The following is a 21,329-nucleotide window of genomic DNA, read 5'->3' as shown; positions in this document are numbered from 1 at the left end:
GAAACTATGGTGAGGGTGGACAGGCCAAGCTGGAGATACCCACAAACAACCTCCCAGACCTAGCACCTGGTTCCCTCAATCCAGGACACCAGCCTTCTTCAGCTAACAACAGATTGATTTAATTCTGTAGCTTATGTGTAACAATCAATGCTAACAGCTCAGTGTTGATGACACATGATCAAGAAGTTGTTATAGTTACATCCATAGACTCTCTCTTCACTGTTGTACATGACTGTTGCAGGGCGGACTCACCACCCTGGCGCCTCCAGCTGGCTGTTCTGGGGATTAGCTCTCTTGCCTCACTGGACACCTCTCTCCAGGTGGTATCTCCCTGCGTTTCTCCCTGGTCACGGCATCCTCTCAGTTCCCCTGCCTATCATGGCTGCCTCACTACAGCCCTCATAGCCCTGGGCCTTGCTCCAGGCCCTCTAGCCTGGGAGCTCACTTGGCTAGAGCTCCCCTAGCCCTACCCTTCTTCCCCAGCATTGCTCTAGTTCCAGGGAGCCACCTACTTCCCTAGCAGACAGATCCTTACTGCTGTCTCCTCTGAGCAGCCGACTAGTCTCCTTTATATAGCCCCCAGCTGGGCCCTCATTAGCACTAACTGCCCCAGCTGGGGCTTTCCTTTCAGCCCCTGCTCCAGGCTGGGGTTTTGCCCTGTCACACACCCTCCCTTTGGCTGTGTCTAGACTGGCCAGTTTTTCCAGAAAATCAGCCGCTTTTCCGGAAAAACTTGCCAGCTGTCTACACTGGCCGCTTGAATTTCCGCAAAAGCACTGACTTCCTACTGTAAGAAATCAGTGCTTTTTGCGGAAATACTATGCTGCTCCCGTTCGGGCAAAAGTCCCTTTTGCGCAAAACTTTTGCGCAAAACGGCCAGTGTAAACAGCTGAGATTTGTTTTCCGCAAAAATGCCCCAATCGCGAAAATGGCGATCGGGGCTTTTTTGCGGAAAAGCGCATCTAGATTGGCCACGGACGCTTTTCCGCAAAAAGTGCTTTTGTGGAAAAGCGTCTGTGCCAATCTAGATGCTCTGTTCCGAAAATGCTTTTAACGGAAAACTTTTCCATTAAAAGCATTTCCAGAAAATCATGCCAGTCTAGACATAGCCTTTATGTCTGGGGCTTCGCTTGCCCCGCTTGCCTCTGGTTAGGGCCTCCGGTGTCCTCCCCCTCCCTGGACCTAGCCTCCCCTAGGGCCCTAGCTACCCCCAGATTCTCCCTACCTGCCTCTGAGCATAAGCTGCAGAGGTGGCATGCCGGCTGCTGCTCTTCCCAGAGAGTTGCGGCGACACCACTGTCAGTGCAGGGCAATGGCACCCTGTCACGATGACATAAAAACATCCCTAAGAAATTGCACACAAATAAACAACATTACAAGAACATGAAGGTTGCAAAGTGAAGTACTCAATGGTCAAGAAAAGATATGCAGTTGTCTGGAAAACCTTAACTCTGCCCTTTTAAAATCAGAAAACTACCTCTTTCTTACAGGTGTGACACTAGCAACAGCTGGGACTTACTGCCCCAACACATCTCAAATGTGCTACACAGCCTCTCATCTGCTATTCTCCAGTATGAATATAGCCCTGTGCAGCAGCACTAACAGCTGTTCCCAGCTACTGGCCATCTGGTGACCCCTGTGTGAAATGAGTTTGCTGGGTCTCATCTCCAGCTCCCTTTTCACAAACTCACCACCATTCTTACTCTGTACAAACAAGCAAACTCAGCAGCAATACTAGGAACTGCCTGGGCTGTGGAGAACAAGCTGTCCTTGTGATCCCCAGTGACAGCACCTCCGCACCATACTAGAGCTGAGGGCAGCTACAGAGCTCTATGGAGGGTGGGGTACCCTTCATACAGACAGGGGGCTCTGTTCACCAGGACTCTCATGCTGATGCCGTTCACCAGCACTAAAATTACATCCTTATTTTTAAGATGAAGTTTATGGTAATATGCAAGCTATTTACCGTATGCAAGTAGGCCATTATAATTTACAGAGAATGACACCATTGACAGTTCTGCATAGGTCCCATGATACCTAGCCTGCTTGGAGCCTTAAACTAAGGTAGGGAAGAGCCCACTGGCTCCCGACCCCCATCGCTCTACCTTCTCCTGCTATTAATCTGTCCTGCCAGCACCCCTGTCCAGTCCCAGCAGGTGGCCATGCGGAGCCAGACAGTGGTGCAGGATGGGGGTTGCCACTCTGTTCCCATGAAAGCAGGGCTGGGGCTGTGTGCTCACCCAGTTCCCAAGCATAGGTAGGGCTCTCAGTTGCTGCCGCCAGCTGCACAGGCCATTTGTGCTGTGAGGTCATTTTTCTCTATGCCATCACTTTGGAATCTGCTGGCCCCTTTCCCTGAAGAATGTTCCAGGAGGGGGAAGGGAGCAGATGCACCAACTTGTCCCCATTGCTCATGGGAGGGGAGGGGGCAACAGGAGTGGAACTGCCCTGGGTTGCTAGGCTCCTTAGCATCCTCCTCTCCCCACCCCTTAGCAACCCAAAACCATTTTCATGGGAAGGGTGAGGCAAGAAGGGGGCTCAAGAGCCCAGCAGCCTGGGGCACCTGCCCTACTTCTGTCCCTTCCCCTCTCATGAGAATGGCACTGGCTTTGCCCAGCTAAGAGAGAAAGCTGTTCCTGCCTCAGCTCTGATGGGTTGCTGTGCTCCAGGAGGTGGGAAAATAGTGCAGGCAGCCAATTGGAGGGGTTTTAAGTTCATTAGGGATGGAGAAAAGCTGCTCAGCCCAGCTCAAACTCCCCCCCACACAAGTTGCCTTTGCTGCTGTGAGGTATGGGACCTTGTGCTGCTGAGGAGGAGGCATTAGGCTACAAAGCAGCCTTCTCTCCGGGGCAATGTAAGGGGCTAGCCAGGCTGCAGGCTGCAGGTGTGGTGGTGAGTCCCTCAGCTGGCACTATGATGGTGCAGGGTTCGAGCTTCATCCCACTGAGCGTGAGGAGCTGGTAGTTCCTGTGCATTGACTCTTCTACAAGGTAGCCCCCTTCCAACCTGAACCTGGACACAGCAGGAGAGTGCTGTGCCCTGGGGTCCTGGTATCACTAGGGCTTGAGGCAAAAGGCTGCTTTTGAAAAACATGCCCTATGGCTTGTGTCCAGTGTCCTTCATGCAACAGCAGAAACGTGTCCCCTGTTATTAGCCCACCCCCCAAAGAAACTGCTGCCTTGGGTTTTAAGCCCAATCGTGCTGTTGAAGGTGCTGTGGACAGACCTAAATTCCTCAAGCTCTCTCTCTCTGTTCTCCTTTCCAGGATCACAGGCAGGCTCTGGGGATATGGAACAGGCTTGAATTTCCATGTTCCTGTTTGGTTGACTCATTTGGGAATGCTGGGGCACAAAGTGTATCATGGGGACTTTCTGGGAAGCTGCCCATAAAAATGTATGTATTGTAACTCTGGAGGTACATGGTGTGAGAGGAATGCAGATGTCACTCTCTGCCCTGGACAGCCAGGGTGTGTCTAGACTACAGAGTTTTGTCGACAAAAGTGGACTTTTGTCGACAAAACTATACCTGCGTCTACACTACCGCTGAGTTCTGTCGACATAACGTCGACAGAACTCAGCAGTTTTGTCGACGTTGGTAAACCTCATTTTACGAGGCATAACACCTTCTGTCGACAGAGTTTCTGTCGACAGAAGGTGTTATTGAATGTAAACTGTCCTTTGCGTCTACACTACCATGTCGACAAAGCAGCTTGCTTTGTCGACAGAACTCAATGTAGTCTAGACGCTCTTTGTCGACAGAAGTTTTGTCGACAGTATCTGTTGACAAAACTTCTGTCGACAGAAGCCTGTAGTCTAGACGTACCCCCAGAGCTGCCTTACCCCCCTCCAGCACAGTCCCTCGATGCCATGGACTTCAGCCCTGGTCAATGTGGATTTTTGTGTGTGGAGCTAAATGGTCAGTGACTGAGCAGCCTCCTGGTTCCCTTTCTCTGACCAGGTTGTCCATTCTGTGTCCTACATCTGCTCAGGGAAAAGCCTTGCCTGTAGGGGCCTGCCCCACCTGTCTGGATGGGAAGAGCCCTGAGAGATGAGTCAGGACAGTTTCACTGTGCAGTGTGGGGTAGGCGTGTGTAGGGACAGCCTGGGCAGTGGAATGCTGTGACCATTTGTCCCTTCCTCAAGTCTTACCTGAGGGCACAAGGTCCTGGGAGTGGGCACTGGGAAGGCATTTTCCCTCAGCCTCAACGAGCACAAGAGTCTTTTGCAGTTTGTGTGCAGATACACAGTAGTAAACTAAGGGATATTTCTGGGAACATTTCTCACCCTGTGAAAGGAGGTTTTATAAATGCCTGGGAGAGCAAATCCAGGGAGGGTCAGAAAACTAGAGACCTGGAGTAGTGCTGCTTGCATGGACTCCTGAAAGTACTTCCCCAAAGCACTCCCCTGTTGAAAGGGAACAGTATGGTGGAGTCTGCAAATACTTCCCTGCCTCAGAGTCCCACCCACTCATGCTGGCATAAACTGAGGCATGAAATCCCTTTTGAGCTGCAGATGAAAAGTCTCTCATCTCTCTGGAGATGTGCCAGTCTCACTTCTCCCAAGTTCCAGCAACTGCCCCTGTCCAGGGCTAGACTCTGTCCCAGCTCCCAATGTGCCTCAAATTGCCCAACACCACCTCCCCACCATCCACCCTGTGAGAAGCCTCTGACGTACGTCAGCAAATAACAAACACTGCCACTAACTCATAAGCAGCAATGGCCAACCAGCCTGCCTTTGGCTCTCTCCCCAGAAACACTGCTCAGTATTGGTTGCAGTGACAAAAGAGTCTAAAGACCTTTGGGCTAATGCCCATTCATGTGTTTCACTGCAGGCCTGGGAGAAACAACCACCAGAACAAAATACTGCTCACGTGGAAACTTTGCTGTGGTGGGGACAGATGGAGTTGATGCAGCTGCAGCCATATTCATTATATTGTCCCCTGATGATTCCTTATCAGGTCGGAGAGTCTCAGGGCACATCTACACAGGAGGGCTAAAGCCGAAATTAGCTATGCAGCTTGAGGCACGTCAGTTGAGTAGCTTAAGTCGAAATAGCTTATTTTGGCTTTTGGCTATGTTTGCACAGCAGAAGGTCCAAGAAAGAGCACTCTTCCTCTGACTTCCCTTACTCCTCGTACAATGAGGATTGCAGGAGTTGGAGTAAGAAGTCCTCCAGCTTGACATTATTTTGATATTATGTCAAAATAACTGCTTGTGTGTAGATGCAGACTATGTTATTTCGGTATATCTTGCTCTGACTGGGTGCTTCTGCCAGCCACCTGCTTGCCGCTCCCATGGGCCACTCCCACCTACTGCCCTCTGCTGCCACTCACCTTTCTGTTGTGACCTCTGCAGGTTGGCCTGTTAGTGCTTTTTAGCCCTTAGCAGACTGGTCGGAAATACAATCCCACCACAAGCAGTTGCAGCTCTGACTGAGCATTGAAAATAACAAAGAGGCTTCCCATTAAGCCTACTTAGTCTTTGAACTGTGGGAAGGAACAGGTTAAACAAACAGGGCACAATTGAGGAGAGTCCACACCACAGACTTGAACACTTATTCCCACCCCTCTTACTTTCACAGGGCTCTGGCATTAATGAGATTGTTTCAGTTGAGGGCGACCTCCTCATTTGGGACAGGTTAAGCAGTTTTGCTCCCCTTTCTTCATACAATAATGACAATAGTATTGACAATGGCATTTTACTACCCATGCATTCAGTTCTCTTTGTCACCCAACACCGGCCATAGTTGATCTCTTTATGCAACTCCACTGTCTGCTGGCTGTCTAAGCAGAGTAGTGTGTTCATGTACATACAGTTTGCTCCTGAAGTCTTTCCCTCTCCCAGCTACCTGTCAGGAGAGAGTTCATTCAGACCCTGTTTACATCCTCCCTCCAGCTAAGAATGTGTCATCCTGGCAAATCACACTCCAGATAATACCAACTGCTTGATTTTTCCTCAGAGGCTCTGAAGAAACCCACTATGGCTGCCATGAGCCTGTGAGCTAAGTATATCGCTTCTTCACTAACCGCTGCAGGTCCATCATAAGATAGTCTGTTTATTGGCCTTATAACCTTGTTGTGCCTATTGAGAGTGGGCCTGACAGAGGCAAATTCTTCATGTGCTAGGGATGGTGAGGGTTCCCTTGAGGCTACTCCCACTACTGGTACAGGCCCTGCATTTCTTGCTGTGGTACTGGAATGCCCAGAGCACCTTCCACTTGTATGTCCCCTCTGCTCTCCAATCTAGGAGTTTCAACACAAACCTGTTTTTCTTCAAGGAGGTCTGGGAAGTTGGTGGGACAAATTCACTGTCCCAAGCTTGTCTCAGTGTTGATAGGGGGAGGGGGTTGCCATGAACAGGCCTAAATGCTTCAGTCCTGGAGTTTAGAGCTGAAAAAGATTTAGCTGAGGCTGGAATCTTGTCTCTATTCTAGGATATTCCACAGTAGGGTCCTCCTCTTCAGACTCACTCTCAGATGTGCTAGATAAGGATATATTAGCCTCAGAGGGCACACCCTGTATGTATGTTAGTGGTGGATTTGATCCAGCACCCTTTTTTCACCCAGATCCCATGTCATGGTCCATTCAATAAGGGGAACCTACTATCTCCCCCACAGGTAGAAGGAGGTTTCTATGAATAATCTTTATTTGTCCTGTCCCTGTCCCAGCTTTAATCTTGTAGATCAGCAGTTCTTCTAGATTTGCCACCACCACCATGTCAATCTGTGAGCAATCTGGTGTTTGCCAGCAACACCCAAATTTCACAGCAGAACCATGTCCCCAGCTGGAGCACTTGTGAATGCATCCTAGCATCATATCAGTGTTCGTTACTGTCTGAGTTCCTGTGGGCACCAGTTATAGCCAATGATAAGTATCTCTTAGGCTATGTGTGCACTACAGACCTTTTCTGGGATACCTACGGTATTCCAGAAAAGCTTTGCCACATCCAAGGAACACTTCTGATTTTCGGAAAAATTGCCGAAAAAGTGGACGCGTTCTTTTGCCATCCCTGTAATCCTCATTCTACAAGGAAGAAGGGATATGCTAAAAGAGGAGGTTTTTTCCGACATTTGGCTCTGTGTAGACAGGCCAAATTTCGGAAAAGCCTCTTTCAAAAGAAAAGTGGAAAAAGATACTCAATTTGCGTATCTTTTTCTGACTTTTCTTTGCAATGTAGACCTAGCCTTAGTCAGGAAACATGCTGCTGATGTGTCTCATAGCTTTCTCCTTCCTCTGATACCCCAAAGCACATGTCTATGGATAACCTTGTCTTCCACTAAAACATTATGAGATATGGAGTGACTCCTGTAGCATTATTCTTTGTGGCATTGTAGGCATGCACCAAAAATGAAATGTGCTGGTTGCAGGATGCTTTCTGCACGGGACCTAAAGTTCCCAGCATATGCAACAGAGTTTGATTAAATCATTTGGGTTGAGGATCACCATGAAGGTGTTGTTCTAGACTTCATAATTCCTTCCATCCTCACTTCAGAAGGTGACTCTCAAAGTTCCATTCCTGGTCAGAGTGCATCCAAGCTGGGTAGCCATAAATTGAAAAATATTTTTCCTGCAATAACTGAGCAATAGTGGTGGCTTTCTGGTCACTGGTGGGATATGCCTGCAGATGCCGTGTAAAGTGGTCAGTCACTACTAAAATATTCCCAATATTCCTCCTGTCCATGTATAAGGCAAGAAATCAATGCATACCAGCTCCAAAGGTTTGTTGCTGGTGATATTCTTCAGATATGCTGCTCTCGTGAGCATAGTTTTCCTTTGAACACACTGGGTGCATTTTTCACATTTCTTGTGTATGTCTTCAGTCATTTGGAGTCAGTACACCCTACTATGAATAAGTTTCAGGGTTCTCTCTTTTCCCAAATGTCCAACATCATCATGCAGGGCCCTCATGGCTCTTCTGGTAGCACTAGTCATGTTTGTTGATTTTTGTAAAGGCCCTACTGAGATCCAGTGCAGCACTTCCTAAGTCCATTTTGGTTTGCTCCATTTCCTCCAAAATAGTGTACCCTCAGGGGCAGATGGAATAATTGCAACAAGGTTTCACTCTTCTCTTTTTACATGTGATCCAATACTGAGAACCACTGGCTTCCCAGCAAACAGTCAAAGACATCTTGTAGTCATGCCATGGTGCACTGATCAACCATAATATGGCTGTTTAGGATGTGGTAGTTGATACATATCTGGATTTTCCCTTTCTTTTAATGGACCATCCCCATAGGTGATATGTAGGGGGCTTGAGGACTCTGCAATGATGCAATTTGCAGTCAGCTCTTGAAGATGATGTCACACGTTTTCCATTTCTGAGAGTGCAGTTATCCTAGGTCTCTCTCTGAAGGGTCAGGAATCGTATAATCTGATGTTATGCTCTCCTCCTTTTGCACACCCCCAGTACTACTTATGTAGTGAGAATACTTTGCTTCTTTCATCAAGGCTTCTTCCTTGGGTGATGCTTCTACTCCTCTGATAATGGCAAATCTCCAAAGTCAAACGTTGCAGGATCTATCACCAGAACTTCAGTTTCACACTAGGGTCTTACAAGGGTTTCAGGCTCAAAGAGGTCTGCTATCTTCTGTTGTTGCTTCATAACAACACCATGGCTTGTTTCATTAGCAACCAGTATAATCGCCTTTTCCTGGGCTTTAGAATCATAGAATCATAGAATAATAGGACTGGAAGGGACCTCGAGAGGTCATCGAGTCCAGCCCCCCGCCCTCAAGGCAGGATCAAGCTCCGTCTACACCATCCCTGACAGATGTCTATCTAACCTGTTCTTAAATATCTCCAGAGAGGGAGATTCCACCACCTCCCTTGGCAATTTATTCCAATATTTGACCACCCTGACAGTTAGGAATTTTTTCCTAATGTCCAATCTAAACCTTCCCTGCTGCACTTTAAGCCCATTACTCCTTGTCCTGTCCTCAGAAACCAAGAGGAACAAATTTTCGCCTTCCTCCTTGTGACACCCTTTTAGATATTTGAAAACCGCTATCATGTCCCCCCTTAATCTTCTTTTTTCCAAACTAAACAAGCCCAGTTCATGAAGCCTGGCTTCATAGGTCATGTTCTCTAGACCTTTAATCATTCTTGTCGCTCTTCTCTGTACCCTTTCCAATTTCTCCACATCTTTCTTGAAATGTGGCGCCCAGAACTGGACACAGTACTCCAGCTGAGGCCTAACTAGTGCAGAGTAGAGCGGCAGAATGACTTCACGAGTTTTGCTTACAACACACCTGTTGATACAACCTAGAATCATATTTGCTTTTTTTGCAACAGCATCACACTGTTGACTCATATTCAACTTGTGGTCCACTATGACCCCTAGATCCCTTTCTGCCATGCTCCTTCCTAGACAGTCGCTTCCCATCTTGTATGTATGGAACTGATTGTTCCTTCCTAAGTGGAGCACTTTGCATTTCTCTTTATTAAACCTCATCCTGTTTACCTCTGACCATTTCTCTAACTTGCTAAGGTCATTTTGAATTATGTCCCTATCCTCCAAAGATAGTCATGAAGAAGTTGCAACCCCACCCAGTTTGGTATCATCTGCAAACTTAATAAGAGTACTCTCTATCCCAATATCTACATCATTGATGAAGATATTGAACAGTACGGGTCCCAAAACAGACCCTTGAGGAACTCCACTTGTTATCCCTTTCCAGCAGGATTTAGAACCGTTAACAACAACTCTCTGACTACGGTTATCCAGCCAATTATGCACCCACCTTATCGTGGCCCTATCTAAGTTATATTTGCCTAGTTTATCAATAAGAATATCATGCGAGACCGTATCAAATGCCTTACTAAAGTCTAGGTATATGACATCCACCGCTTCTCCCTTATCCACAAGGCTCGTTATCTTATCAAAGAAAGCTATCAGATTAGTTTGACATGACTTGTTCTTCACAAACCCATGCTGGCTATTCCCTATCACTTTATTACTTTCCAAGTGTTTGCATATGATTTCTTTAATTACCTGCTCCATTATCTTCCCTGGGACAGACGTTAAACTGACCGGTCTATAATTTCCTGGGTTGTTCTTATTCCCCTTTTTATAGATGGGCACAATATTTGCCCTTTTCCAGTCTTCTGGAATCTCCCCTGTCTGCCATGATTTTTCAAAGATCATAGCTAAAGGCTCAGATACCTCCTCTATCAGCTCCTTGAGTATCCTGGGATGCATTTCATCAGGACCTGGTGATTTGCTGACATCTAACTTTCCGAAGTGATTTTTAACTTGTTCTTTGTGTATCCTATCTTCTAAACTTACCCTCTCTCTGCTTGTATTCACTACATTAGGCACACCTCCAGACTTCTCGGTGAAGACCGAAACAAAGAAGTCATTGAGCATCTCCGCCATTTCCAAGTTCCCTGTTACTGCTTCTCCCTCCTCGCTAAGCAGTGGGCCTACCCTGTTCTTGGTCTTCCTCTTGCTTTTAATGTATTTATAAAAGGTCTTCTTGTTTCCCTTTATGCCTGTAGCTAGTTTGATCTCATTTTGTGCCTTTGCCTTTCTAATCTTGCCCCTGCATTCCCGTGTTGCTTGCCTATATTCATCCTTTGTTAGTTGTCCTAGTTTCCATTTTTTATATGACTCCTTTTTAATTTTGAGATCATGCAAGATCTCCTTGTTAAGCCAAGCTGGTCTTTTGCCATATTTTCTATCTTTCCTACACAGCGGAATTGTTTGCTTTTGGGCCCTTAACAACGTCCCTTTGAAATACTTCCAACTCTCCTCAGTTGTTTTTCCCTTCAGTCTTGCTTCCCATGGGACCTTACCTACAAGTTCTCTGAGCTTATCAAAATCTGCCTTCCTGAAATCCATAACCTCAATTGTGCTGGTCTCCCTTCTACCTTTCCTTAAGATCATGAACTCTATTATTTCGTGATCACTGTCCCCTATACTGTCTTCCACTTTCAAGTTCTCAACTAGTTCCTCCCTATTTGTTAAAACCAAATCCAGAACAGCTTCTCCTCTGGTAGCTTTTTCAACCTTCTGAAACAGAAAGTTGTCTCCAATGCAGTCCAGAAACTTATTGGATAGCCTGTGCCTCGCTGTGTTAGTTTCCCAACATATGTCTGGATAGTTGAAGTCCCCCATCACCACCAAATCTTGGGCTTTGGATAGTTTTGTTAATTGTTTAATAAAGGCCTCATCCACCTCTTCCACCTGGCTAGGTGGCCTGTAGTAGACTCCTAGCATGATATCACCCTCGTTTTTTACCCCTTTTAGCTTAACCCAGAGACTCTCTACACAGCTATCTCCTACGTTCATCTCCACTTCAGTCCAAGTGTGTACATTTTTAATATACAAGGCAACCCCTCCTCCCTTTTTTCCCTGTCTGTCCTTCCTGAGCAAGCCGTACCCTTCCATACCAATATTCCAATCATGCGTCCCATCCCACCAGGTTTCTGTAATACCAATGATATCATAGTTGTATTTATTGGTTAGCAATTCCAGTTCTTCCTGCTTATTACCCATACTTCTCGCATTTGTATATAGGCATCTAAGATACTGATTTGATCTTGCCTCCCTGTTGTGCCCTGACCCTCCTTTCTCCTTGCCATTATAGGCCGTAGTCCCCCCCATTTCCAACCCATCTCCCAGTCCCGCACATTCAGCACTTACCTGTGGGCTTTGCTCACCTACCCCCGACAAACCTAGTTTAAAGCCCTCCTCACAAGGTTAGCCAGTCTGTGTCCAAACAAGGCCTTCCCGCTCCTGGAAAGGTGAACTCCATCTCCACCAAGCAGTCCTTCCTGGAAGAGCACCCCGTGATCAAGGAAGCCGAATCCCTCCTGGCGACACCATCGTCGCAGCCAGGTATTCACCTCCAGGATGCACCTCTCTCTGCCCGGGCCCCTACCTTTGACAGGAAGGATAGAAGAGAATACCACCTGCGCTCCAAACTCCTTCACCCGTACTCCCAAAGCCCTGTAGTCACACTTGATCCGCTCAGTGTCACACCTGGCAGTATCATTTGTGCCCACGTGGATGAGTAGCATGGGGTAGTAGTCAGAGGGCCGGATAATCCTCGACAATGCCTCCGTAACATCTCGGATACGGGCCCCTGGCAGACAGCATACCTCTCGAGATGAGCTGTCAGGGCGACAGATGGGTGCCTCCGTTCCCCTCAGAAGAGAGTCTCCAACCACCACTACTCTACGTTTCCTCCTTGCAGTGGTGGCAGGAGACTGCTCAACCTTGGTGGTGCAAGGCCTGGTCTCCTCCACTGTGGGGGGTGACTCCTTGTCTCCTGCTGAAAGTAAAGTGTAACGGTTATGTAACAACACAGTGGGAGGGTTAGGAGCAGGGGTGGAACACTGCCTGCTGCCGGAAGTAACCAGCTGCCAGTGCTCACCCTGCACCACTGCCTCCTCCATAAGTGGCTGGTCAACAGTCCCACATCCTAGGACAGTGACCTCCGTGGACTCCACAGGAATACTGTCCAGGAATTCCTCATGGCTTCGAATGCTCCTCAGCCTGGCCACCTCCTCCTGTAGCTCTCCCACCTGCTGCCTGAGAGATTCTACCAGCAGGCACCTTTCACAACGGTTGTCTCCCCCAGCCTGGAGATCACTCAGTGGGAATTGCAAGCCACAAATACAGCAAGACCACACCAGGACCTGGGTAGAGGCATCCATGCTCAGGTTCTCTGTCTGGATACAGGCACAGGTGGAGGAGACAGGAGAAGTACTGGCACAAGCGCTTCGGGTCTTCATCACCATCAGTCACTCCCTCTTCAACTCCCCTGTCTGCAGTCCCCTGTCCGCTTCGCTCCCCTGGTCGCACTGCTCTGGCTTTTTAAAGCCTGCTTGCCTAGGTCAGGCCTGCCCCCTTCTGAGTCACACAGGGGAAGGCTGAGCCTGAGGCTAATCAGAGGCAATCAAGGGAACAATGGCAGGCTCTCAGTCCCAACTGCCACAGAAGCTGAAACTGAAACTGCTAGCACTCCCTGGAATCAGACTCAATTCACACTTCAAACTGTAAAATTCAAACAGTCAGGCACACACACACACTCACACCACAGCTTGTACTCTCACCGGGTAGCCTCTTCGGCGGTGGGGTCGCTTTGCTCTCCCTCTTCAACTCCCCTGTCTGCAGTCCCCTGTCCGCTTCGCTCCCCTGGTCGCACTGCTCTGGCTTTTTAGCAGGCAGGGTTATGACTCCACTGGGGACCAGCACTCCTTCAGGGATCTCTCCTTTAGCTGGTTGCTCTACCATTGCTTATCCTCCTTTACTGCCCTTCAGTCGGTATTCAAAACAAGCACTTCTCACTCCATCTTTGCAGGCACACTATGGCTCATCAGGGTGTTTAGATATTGGACCCCAGCTCATTGTCTGCAGCAGTCCATGAGTACCTTGAAGAGACTGAAATTGATCCCTATTAGCACAGATGTATCAGAGGTTCTTTTAGGGTGGGGGCATATCAAGGCAGCTTGTCCACCTCTTCTCTTACCCTGGCCATCTCCTCTAGGAATTTTAGGGTTACTATGACATACCCTTCATAGGGGTATTCATCCTTGCTGAGGCCACACAGGCCAACGCCAGTCAGTGACTGGATAGGCAGGTGCCTAAGCATCTGTTGGTAGATTGGCTCTCCAGGGACCATTGTATTTCAGTCAGTGTCAAGCACTGCTTTGTACTATGCCCCTTCAATCCTCACTGTGAACTCTGCTCAAGGCCCTAGCAATCCTGAGGGGATCGCAGCTGAGCAGAGATGTTGTGCAGACACGGCAGCCTTTATCTGTCATCCCATTTTCTCTCCCGATTTATTATTTTAACTAGACTTGGGTTGTTCTGAGATCAGGTCCCTGTGTTACACAACTGAAGGGAAGAGACAGTGTGCTGAACTCTCGGCAGAGGCATTTGGGAGAAAACACAGCCCCTCCTGGAGCTGCTGGCTAAGGCAAACTCCGTGAAGTACCCACCAGACAAGGCATCAGTCAGGGTCACAGGGAGCCAAGGGACCAGAAGTCGCAGTTCCCTGAACAAATCTGTTTTTCCTGTAAGTGCTGTCAGTAAGGCTGTTTCTACTCCTAAGTCAGGAGTCAGTGCTGCTCCAAGCAAGGTCTAACCAATGTGGAAGGATTGGATTTCTGGACACATCAAGTGTGCTGCATGCTTCCATACCGCATATATCCATGAGTGTCATCAGAAATGAATGCAGCTGGCCCCTCCTACTCCTCAGGATGTGTTCTCCTCTCTAGAGGCTCCCCCTCTTTAATGGGAGTGGGTATTACATAGATGGATTTCCTGTATCCCATTGCAGTGCCAGTGTCATAAATTATTAACCTCATTAACCGAAACAGCATTTGATAGAATGCCCCAAATGTAGATCTGAGATTGCATGCCAAGGGAGCTATTTTTACCACAAACCTGAGTAGACAATCTATATTTTAAACCACAAAAAGTATGTTGCCAATAGAGTATGGCTGAGCTAGCACATAAATCACAGAGCTTCACAGAGAGTGGTTCACTACAACAATCACCTGGTTCTGTGATCATCAACTAAGCAATTATTGGGCAAAACAAAAGCCTGGGACTTGAACTGCTCCACAGAGTCAGAGACCATCCATGTTTTAAGGAGCAATGCATTCTGACCTAGCTGCTCTGAATTGTGCCAGGGCGAGTTTAAACACATAGCTTCAGGCTTGTTGGTAAATGTAAGGGTTACACTTGTACAAAGGGGTCATTTTGTTCCCTCTATCTCGGCTCCTGATTGTCACCACATTATAATTTATTATTATTTTACAGTGTTTCTGCAGCTGTGCAAAGCTGTTCTGGAGTCTCTTCAGCAGAGAAGGCTTGCTAGGGTTTGCTGGAGATTGACCGAGGTTGGATGGATACACCCAGTTGGCTTGGCAGATATGACAGGTGGAGCTGCCACGGCGGGAGGGTGACAGGTAGAGAATATGTCCATTGCTCTCCCTTTCCTTTGGTGATGATGTTTCTGTAGTGCTTGTGTTTTCCTCTTTTGAGCCCTGCCTCCATGGGGAGAAGAATGAGTGCTGAGGTGCTCTGCCTGCTAGCAATCTCCCTTCATTCTGGGAAATGTGCTCAAATTGGGTAAAGAGAAGTCACGGTGCTATTCCAGGTTTTACCCACAAATACAGCTCCCCGCGTTGAGACTCAAAAATGATACCCCAAAATGAGTTGCCACTCACAGCAGATTGTGTGGGTGTTCAGAATATGCTAGTGTGGCCTGCTAGGCTTGGATCCCTCTGGGTGGTCTGGTTGCCCTGTGGGCTCTGTGAGGCTCCTGGGGCCTCAACACCTCCTTGAGGCCTGGGTAACCCTGAGAGGGGTTGCATACTCTCAGGGGCTCTGCCAAATGAACTGGGCTTCTCTGAAGGCTCTGCCTTGGTTGGGCCTACCTACCCCAAATATACACCAGGGTAACAATTTGCCACCATCCTTCTGGTTGTCTCCTGCTAGTAGCAGAATCCTGGGCTCACTCACATGCTGCGAGGTGTGACCTGCACCATCTAATTCACTTTTACATCCAAATCACGCAACAGTTCCCACTCGGCTCCTCCTTGTTGGAGCTCAGAAGTCTCCCAAAGCTGTGGAGCGTTGGCCTCCCAGCCACATCTGACCTGGCTTCCTTGCCCTGGACTCTGCTCTGGGACTTTAGGCCTGAAATGTCAGTCTGTGCTCTGTGGCACTCCTCTGACCTGGCTTCCCCTATGGTAGGTCTCTTGCCCCTTGGGTTACTCCACAGAAGGTCTTGGAGAGTCTCTGAGGCTCTGCTGAACTTCACAGGGGTCTGCCAACTTGGCTCTCCTAGATTCCGCTGCTACTTGGGCAACACTCCCGCTCAGAAGAGGATGTCTCGTCATGCTCCCCTCCTCTCCCCCCCCTGCCCCCCCCCCCCCACAGGCCTTGCTGGGTTCCTCAGGTTTGGATGCCATCAGCTTTGCCTCCGCAGGCTCACATCACTTTGGGCCCCACACAGCTGGCTTCCCATGGGTGGGGCTGAGCTCCTTGTGCTTGGCTCCCCCTTAGTGATGTTGGGAAGTCCTGCGGTGCATGGGCAATGGGTGAAGGTCCAGCTGGGGAAGGCAGCCGAAGTCCCACTCCTTCTGCCCAAAGGCACTCCCTTTCCCCAAGACCATTCCCCTTCACAGACTTTCTCCCCACTCCTCAGCCAAGCCCTGCCCAACCCTAGCTGAGAGCCAGGGCTGATGCACGGCATGGCCCCAGCCTTCCCCAGCCGCTGGGGATCCGGACTGTTGTTGCTTGGCATGGCCACTTGCCTACATGACCTGCCACCCAAGCTGCTGTGCTCTGTAGACCTGGCCCTGCCCTTACTGGAGCTCAGATGCCTCTGGTGTTCTGGCTGGGAACGGGGCATTTCAGTATAGCTCTCCAGGTATCTGGGTATATCTATGCTGCAATTAAAATCCATGGCTGGCCTATGCCAACTGACTTAGGTTAAGGGCTATTTAATTATGGCTCAGGCTAAGGGCTATTTAATTATGCTGTTCACATTTGGGCTCTAGCTGAAACCCAGGCGTTAGGACCCTGAGAAGTGGGGGGGAGATGTTCCAGAGTTCCCAAATGTTCTTGTGGATTAATGATGATCTATACTGCTGAAGTGACTGACATCTCTAATGGCACCCAGCTACCCGGGGAAGGACTCGTGTGCTCCATGGTTTGTGTTTGGTCCAACAACGGGAAGTTTATGATTTTAGTGCCAGGAGGGTAGATTTGCAGCTGACACACAACAAATGTTCGCAGTAGAATGAGCCAAAAATGCAAATGTAACAGCACATTGTTCAGTCTAATTCCAGTCTTTGGGAATGATAACATAAAATGTCTCCAAGTTGTTATGTGACAAATAGTCTAGTATGATTATCCTGCTCATCTGGGAACCAGCTGCAATTACTGCTTTCTCTGCCTCCTGGCACAGATTAGCTTCTGCTCCCATATTTCTGTAGCTACATTACTGCATATGGAACAGACATCTATTGTTATACTAAACAATAAGAGAAACAGTTCTGATGCATGGCGCACATATGGAATGCAGGCCAGTTAGAAGCACATGCAAGGTTGAACCTCCCTGAGCGCCTCTGCTGCTGTGTGTGTAGCAAATGCTGAAATACCTCAGCTTATCAGTTAACAGAGATGTAGCCACGTTAGTCTGGTGTAGCTGAAACAAAAGACAGAACTATGCACTTTAAAGACTAACAAGATGGTTTATTAGGTGATGAGCTTTCGTGGGCCAGACCCACTTTCTCCGATCAAATTGTGGAAGAAAATTGGCACTACCATATATACCAAAGGGATACAATCAAAAAAGTGAACACATATTGTCAATTTTTATGTGTTCACTTTTTTTTGATTGTATCCCTTTGGTATACTGTATATGGTCGTGCCAATTTTCATCCACAATTTGATCGGAGGAAGTGTGTCTGGCCCACGAAAGCTCATCACCTAATAAACCATCTTGTTAGTCTTTAAAGTGCTACATAGTCCTGTCTTTTCTTATTAGTTAACTTCTACAATTCCTTTTTCTTCTCTTCCTTTCAACAGCTGAGGTGGCTGCTGCTGTACATTCTTGACTCACACTGTCACAACTGCTTTGAAGGGAGTGATGACCTTTGAAATAGAACCTTTTGCCTGTTACAGGTGTATAAGAGGATGGACACTTGAGATGGTGAAGTGCTATTGCCCTTTCTTTAGTGAGGTGTCCAGGATAAACATGGTCCTTGTCTCATGACCGGTGCTAGCTGGGTTCTCCTCCTTCCACGGTTCCATTGGGTTTCACTGCGATGCAAAATGATGTTAATCTGCAAGGCTTTTCTTTACTACAGAGCTCAGACAGCAGAGGCCATTTTTGAAAACATGGCCCCTTATTTTGGTCCCCAACATTAGACATGATGGACAACTCACTCCTTTAGCCTCTTAAAAAAGCCCAGCCTTGAGCAACACAGCCACTGTTTAGCCACTTAGCGCCAGGGACAGCAATGACTTCAAATGGGACCATGGTTCCCCCCATGATGGCAGAGACAGATGGGCTGTTGGTTTAGACAAGGGAGCATTTATAGGAGCAAGTGCAAGAAAAAAAGTTGTTAGTGGAGGAGAGTTTTGTGGGAAATCTCTGTTTAGGCGGGGCAGCAGCAGAGCCTGAATATGGCAAGGTCCGAGAGACACTCGTAAGGATTATTTTCTAATTGGAATGAGATTCTTGTTACTGGGAAGAACTGCTGGTTCCAGATTGCCTGATCACATACAGGAACGCAGCACTGTGGGCTGTGACTATGACAATGCCACTGCATTCCAGAAAAGCAGAAAACTGAGCTGCTTTGTGTATAGGCCAGTGTAGTGATCTCTCCATCTCAGGCTCAGAGGCAGACTGCTCTGACTGCCAGTGTTAGCCAACAAAAGCTATTTAACAGTCCCTAGCCCAAGCCTCTTGCTTAGGGCAGACAACTAATCACAGTCTGGGCTCTGGCCCTATGACAGAGCAATAAGCAGCTTTAAGCCTAGCCTCCGGGCTAAGACAGACAGCAAACAGTGTAGGGGGCTTGCAGCCTGGGAGGGGCAAGCCACAGGTAAGGTGCCAGCCTTCCAGCCTAGGCTGAGTAGACTTCCACCCAGTGGTATAATTGGCAGCAGGGAGGAAGATGAACCCTGGCCCACTCCAGTCCACTGAGTACTTGCCCAGGGCACTAGGAGAGGTAGGGGGTCCCACCACTGGGTCAGCAGGGATCCTGCCAAAACACACCCTCTCATATTGCAGCTGTACAACCTGACTTGTGTCTGTTTTTCCTGGGCTACTTCCTACCACCGTCCATTGGTGTGGCTCCAGAATCTGCAGGTCTTCAGTATGGTCTGGGTTTGTGGTAGATAGCAGACCCAGCAGCTCTTCCCCATTCTTGGTCTCCACCAGGGGGCTCAGGGGCTGGGCTGGACTCCTGCTATGAGCTAGAGACACCTGCCTCTTTCACAGCATTGCCAACCTCACACGAAAGAAAATCACCAGAGAAACCCTGAAAAGTCGCTAGATGTCACTCTGTAGCCTACAGGAGGAAACACTTCAGCCAGATGCAACAAGAAGTGCACATGCAGGGAATCTCTCTCCCTTAAAGGAGTGAGGATGCCTAGGGCAATGTCAGGGAGGGAGTCTCTCCCCGTGGGGTGGAGGTGTATCCTCAGGAAAGGGTGGAATTAGGGCAGGGTGGCACTTAAAAGGGGAGAGTTGGAGGGGGACTATGATTCTTCACAATCCTGCCCCTGCCCAGCTCCTTCTCCTTCGCTGCTCTGCCAAGCATTGCCAGCTCAGCATCTGCCAGTGTCAAACCCACCTGGGCATCTTCCCTCTTTGCTCCCCCTCCCCAGCTCCACTGGCTGCATTTTGGAGGTGGAGGTGCAGATGGGGAGGAGATTCGGGCTGCACCAAGAACCACTTCAGCCTCTTCCTGCAGCCACTCTGAAGCTACCCCCTGCACGGATACAAGTGGCATCTGCCTCTGAAAAGGATGAGACATGAGAGTGCGAGTGGAGGCCCCTCCGTGCCAGCAAAGAGTAAGAGAAATACAATAAATATTGTAATCGAGGCATTTCTGGAATGTGCTGACCTTGAAGGCTCACGGGCATCGAAGCTGCCCCCTCAGAATCCCCAGAAGGATTCAAACCACACCTATTGCCCAGCAGCGCATAGGAGTGACTGGAGATGGATCCAGCGTAGCTGTAGCTTGCCAAGGGCCCTGCCCATAAAGCTCTTGCCTGAGGGAGACACCCTGGCCCACCAATTGGCTGGACAACTCTGCTTATACCAGAAAGAGGCAAGAAGTCGTTTAGAGCAGGGCAGAGGTTCTCCAACATCATTGCAGCCCTTCTGACAACAAAGGAGGGAGAGAAGCCTGAGCCTGCCTGAGTCCCACTAACAGGTAGAATGGCCCTAGGTAAAGGCTGTGGGCTGGGGTGAAGGAGAATATTTTCACTTCCATGCCACTCTTCTCTGGTATGACCTTCAGCGGGTCACTTAATCTGTTTGTGTCTCTCTTCCCACCTGTAAAGTTGGGTAACATTTCCTTTCTCACAGAAGTGTTGAGAGGGAGCTATCTTACCCCCTCAGTGAGGCACACAAACACTACAGTGAGAGATGCCACTGAAATTCTTAACCCAGGAGAAATGCAGCTCAGCTTTCGCTCCAAGCCAGTGCCCTAACGCCAGCACTGGGGCTTCTGAGAAATCAGCAGATTTGCTAATGAACAACATAAATCTAGCGTAAGACCAGAAATAATGGAGGAGGCTGTGTCCAAACATATGCCTCACACTTATTCCTGATGTGGCTACATTGACCAACAGAAGTCGCAACAACATCAGTCATCCTATTGCATGGGGACCAACATTCATCAAAGGCCTTTACCTTCTTTTTCAAGGGCACACAGGAATACCTCGGGACAAATAATTATTCTTTCCCCAGTCTGAATGTTCCACAACAGGGCCCCAGTCCAACCTGGAGTCTGAAAAACAGCAGACCATGGGAACAAACAATCTTTGCAAACTAGGTTGCAGATGCCACACCAAGGAAAAATATGAATGGCTAAAGCCTCATCCTGCGTGTGTAATTTGGAAGTCCATGGAACTATCCATGGAAGTAAATTACACTGCCAAGACCTTCCCATCCAGATTCTGAAAAACAACAAACCACGAGAGAAAAAAGATTTACTCACTCTACAAGCTCAAGTCACAAGTGCACACAGCTCCAAAAGAGCTTCTATTAGCTTAGTTGGGATTGTGTAAATATCCCTCTCTTTAATGGGGCTTTTTGAAAATGTATCATATCGCACATGGCCATGACAGCAAAATTTGCAGAGGCAGGTGTCCTGCCCATGCATTTGAGACAGGCGAACTCAGCTGCCAGATGAACATGAATGGACTTTGCTATCATGACTTCTGTGAGCTCCATGATAAATTCACTGCCTTGACTATGATACAACATTATGATCATATGCAATTTTTCCCACAGGCCTCCTGCCCGCTTGACTTTAGATTTCTAGCTTATTTATCTAAACTGCATCTAGGAATTGCACCACCCCTATTTCTAAGGCGGAAGGTAACAACCATTTTGCACAGGTAGCAATACAATACAACAGGATACTTGGTTTTTTAAAGGCGAGCAAGTAAAATAGAGCTTCACCTACTGAAATTATAGGGGGAATTTGTGTAGGCAAAATAGAATGATTCATAGGTGCCAACACCATGGGTGCTCTGGTGCTGGAACACCTATGGGGAAAAGCTGGTGGGTGCTGAGCACCCATTAGCAGCCTCCTATCTGCCCCACTTCCTCCTCCCCAATGCC

General features: G+C 48.3%; 2 protein-coding genes across 3 annotated transcripts in view; both read right to left on the bottom strand.

Moving 5' to 3' along the window:
• Positions 1 to 2,273, bottom strand: part of LOC102461020 (serine/threonine-protein kinase SBK2-like) — a 28,977-nt gene extending 26,704 nt beyond the window's left edge. Inside the window, exon 1 of one of the 2 annotated variants that reach the window (XM_075921481.1) lies at positions 2,241 to 2,273. The gene's annotated coding sequence lies outside the window, so the exon portion shown is untranslated. The remainder of the gene's footprint in view (positions 1 to 2,240) is intronic. The other variant, XM_075921483.1, reaches the window with a different exon arrangement.
• Positions 2,274 to 11,522: 9,249 nt separating this feature from the next.
• Positions 11,523 to 13,349, bottom strand: LOC142827220 (uncharacterized). Its single transcript, XM_075921478.1, has 2 exons — positions 13,057 to 13,349; positions 11,523 to 12,272 (listed from the first exon to the last, which is right to left on the bottom strand). Exons 1-2 carry the CDS (start codon positions 13,235 to 13,237, stop codon positions 11,674 to 11,676), a joined length of 780 nt encoding a protein of 259 aa, XP_075777593.1. The 5' UTR covers positions 13,238 to 13,349; the 3' UTR covers positions 11,523 to 11,673.
• Positions 13,350 to 21,329: the final 7,980 nt, after the last annotated feature.

Source organism: Pelodiscus sinensis, chromosome 2 (genome assembly GCF_049634645.1).
Source record: "Pelodiscus sinensis isolate JC-2024 chromosome 2, ASM4963464v1, whole genome shotgun sequence".
Classification (NCBI taxonomy): Eukaryota; Metazoa; Chordata; order Testudines; family Trionychidae; genus Pelodiscus; species Pelodiscus sinensis.
The sequence above is the reverse complement of the archived record's forward strand: the minus strand, read 5'-3'. Positions and strand labels throughout refer to the sequence as shown.